Source organism: Pteropus vampyrus, unplaced genomic scaffold, assembly GCF_000151845.1.
Source record: "Pteropus vampyrus isolate Shadow unplaced genomic scaffold, Pvam_2.0 Scaffold154, whole genome shotgun sequence".
NCBI classification, from domain to species: Eukaryota; Metazoa; Chordata; class Mammalia; order Chiroptera; family Pteropodidae; genus Pteropus; species Pteropus vampyrus.
The window spans coordinates 1154884-1157037 of record NW_011888935.1 but is presented as its reverse complement, the minus strand read 5'-3'; the positions used below and the strand labels follow the sequence as shown (position 1 = coordinate 1157037).

The 2154-nt window shown below is 33.5% G+C and overlaps 1 protein-coding gene across 1 annotated transcript in view; it reads right to left on the bottom strand.

Moving 5' to 3' along the window:
• The window catches only part of AKAP11 (A-kinase anchoring protein 11), a 48446-nt gene that overhangs the window by 36460 nt on the left and 9832 nt on the right, over positions 1-2154 (bottom strand). The window contains exon 2 of the mRNA XM_011369752.2: positions 955-1064. Within this exon, the coding sequence (XP_011368054.1) occupies positions 955-1014 (60 nt within the window). The 5' untranslated portion in view covers positions 1015-1064. The remainder of the gene's footprint in view (positions 1-954; positions 1065-2154) is intronic.

The following is a 2154-nucleotide window of genomic DNA, read 5'->3' as shown; positions in this document are numbered from 1 at the left end:
ATGACAAAATGTTAGAAATAAATTAATAGAGTACAAAGTATACCTCTTTCTGTTTTTTATAATACTTGCTTCCCAATAAATATTTGATGTCTCTCTACCTTTAATGCAAAGTGGAATCTAGGGAATTCAAGCACACCTTTCAATTTCACACCTTTCAATTTCACGTCAGCCAACAGGGAAGTTTCTATCACTCAGCTATACCAAGGAAAGGCATCAAAAGCAGTGTAAGTCGGTAATATCTGGATTCACATATTCTTATTTAAAAGTGAATCCAAACCAATCTTTCTTGTGTGCCTAATATGGATAATGTGCTGAATAACGAAAGACATTAAAATAACAGTATGAAATTTCAGCTGCAGCCTAATTCCTTATCTCGGGAATATGTTGGTAAATTCAAGTTAAACAGGAATGCAGCATTATGCTTGAAGAACAAGGTCATTAGCTCACTACTTATTTTGTATATATGTTTCTTAGTTTTAATTATTAATATAAAGCTGTTGGTATAATTATTAATTTAAAGCTATGGGTCCAGTTGCCAATCTGAAAAAGTATAATACACTAGTTTATAGAAAGAAGAAATTTGCTCACTCTTAATACCTAGCATAGGGCCATATAATAAATATTCGAATTTATATTTGCTGAACGAATGAATAAATGAATGGTAATACTCTGAGGTAGAGCTAAATTTACACTTGATACTTGCTAAAAAGAAGATGGAAAACTTCCTGCTGAGAAGACTTGGGGAGAAACTGTCATTTTTGAGAAATAAGGGTTATTGTCTTCAGGATTCTCTATCGCCACTTCCATACACACCAATCTTTGCACTATTTTAATGTTACTAATTTCGATAATGAGATTAATTTAAAATCACGAATATCATAGCTGCTGAACAAAAAAAGTGATCAACATTTTGATTACGACTATCACCAAAAGTAATGCAACACGTGAACTTACTTTTCTGACAGATGCCCTAGTCTTCGTGTGTCTGTTTCTGAGGGTCTGGAAAGTCGCCATAACTATATTGCTGTTCTGTGTAATCAATGAAGAGTTAATCCATAAAATACCTAAAGAACACATAGCAAAAGAGAACAATTTATTAATTTTGGTGATTCAGGCAATCATTTTGTCCTAAAATAGTCATCTTAAAAAAAAATAAAAACAAACAAAAATTCTGAGCCATAAAAAGTTACTTAGCAATCCAACACGAACATTTGAAAAATATGTGAATATAGGTACCTTAATAAAAGGAGCGAAAATACAGTATTTTCCCCAGGGCACCTTTGTGTTATGACTTTTCACTTAATGCTTTTTTGCTTTTTGCCCTATTCTGGATGAATGAACAAGAGTCCTAAGCAGAAAAAAACTAAGTGTGTTTCTCTAGAGTCAAAGAAATGAAAGTGAACCTAGACCGTTTTTCCAGAAAGCAGATCAGAGACAAGAAAGAGATGGACAAGGCTGAAAAGTGAGTGAGCTGCCGGCGCTCAGGAAGGACACAGGACATAAAAACAATTCCATGAAATCCCTCAGACACAGCGAAAAAGAAAAATGGGTATTGCTAAAAACACCAGAACAGCAAGGAAGTTTTAAGAAATATCACAGAACGCCAAAGAAAACTAATGAAAGGAATTAAAGAAACAATTAGAAAGAACACAGAAAACAGATATAGGAAAGTAAATAAATTACGCCTATCCTTTGATCCTGCAATTTCACATCTTAAAATTCATCCCACATATACACTTGCACAAAATTCATAAAGATATAGGTGAAAGAATATGCATTAAAATTAATATAAAACACCAGAAAGTATCTAGAAGTCCATCAATTCAAATAAATTATAACATATTCGTATGACTACTACCTAGCTGTTGGAAAAAGATCAATACATACTGATATGAGCGTGTCCACAAAATATTAAGGAAAAAAGCAAGTTACAGAACAGTACAGTGTGCTCACTACTTGTGACTAAGAACAATTACACAGAGACACAACTCCGACACACCTATATATGTGTTTGTACATGCCTAGGAAACATGACAGGTGCAAACTAAATTCGTGACAGTGGTCAGGCACAGCAACTGGGGTTTCTTAATGTTATGAAATGTCACATAATATGGTAAGATGATAGATGATTCAGTTAAATAAGGCAGTTTCCGG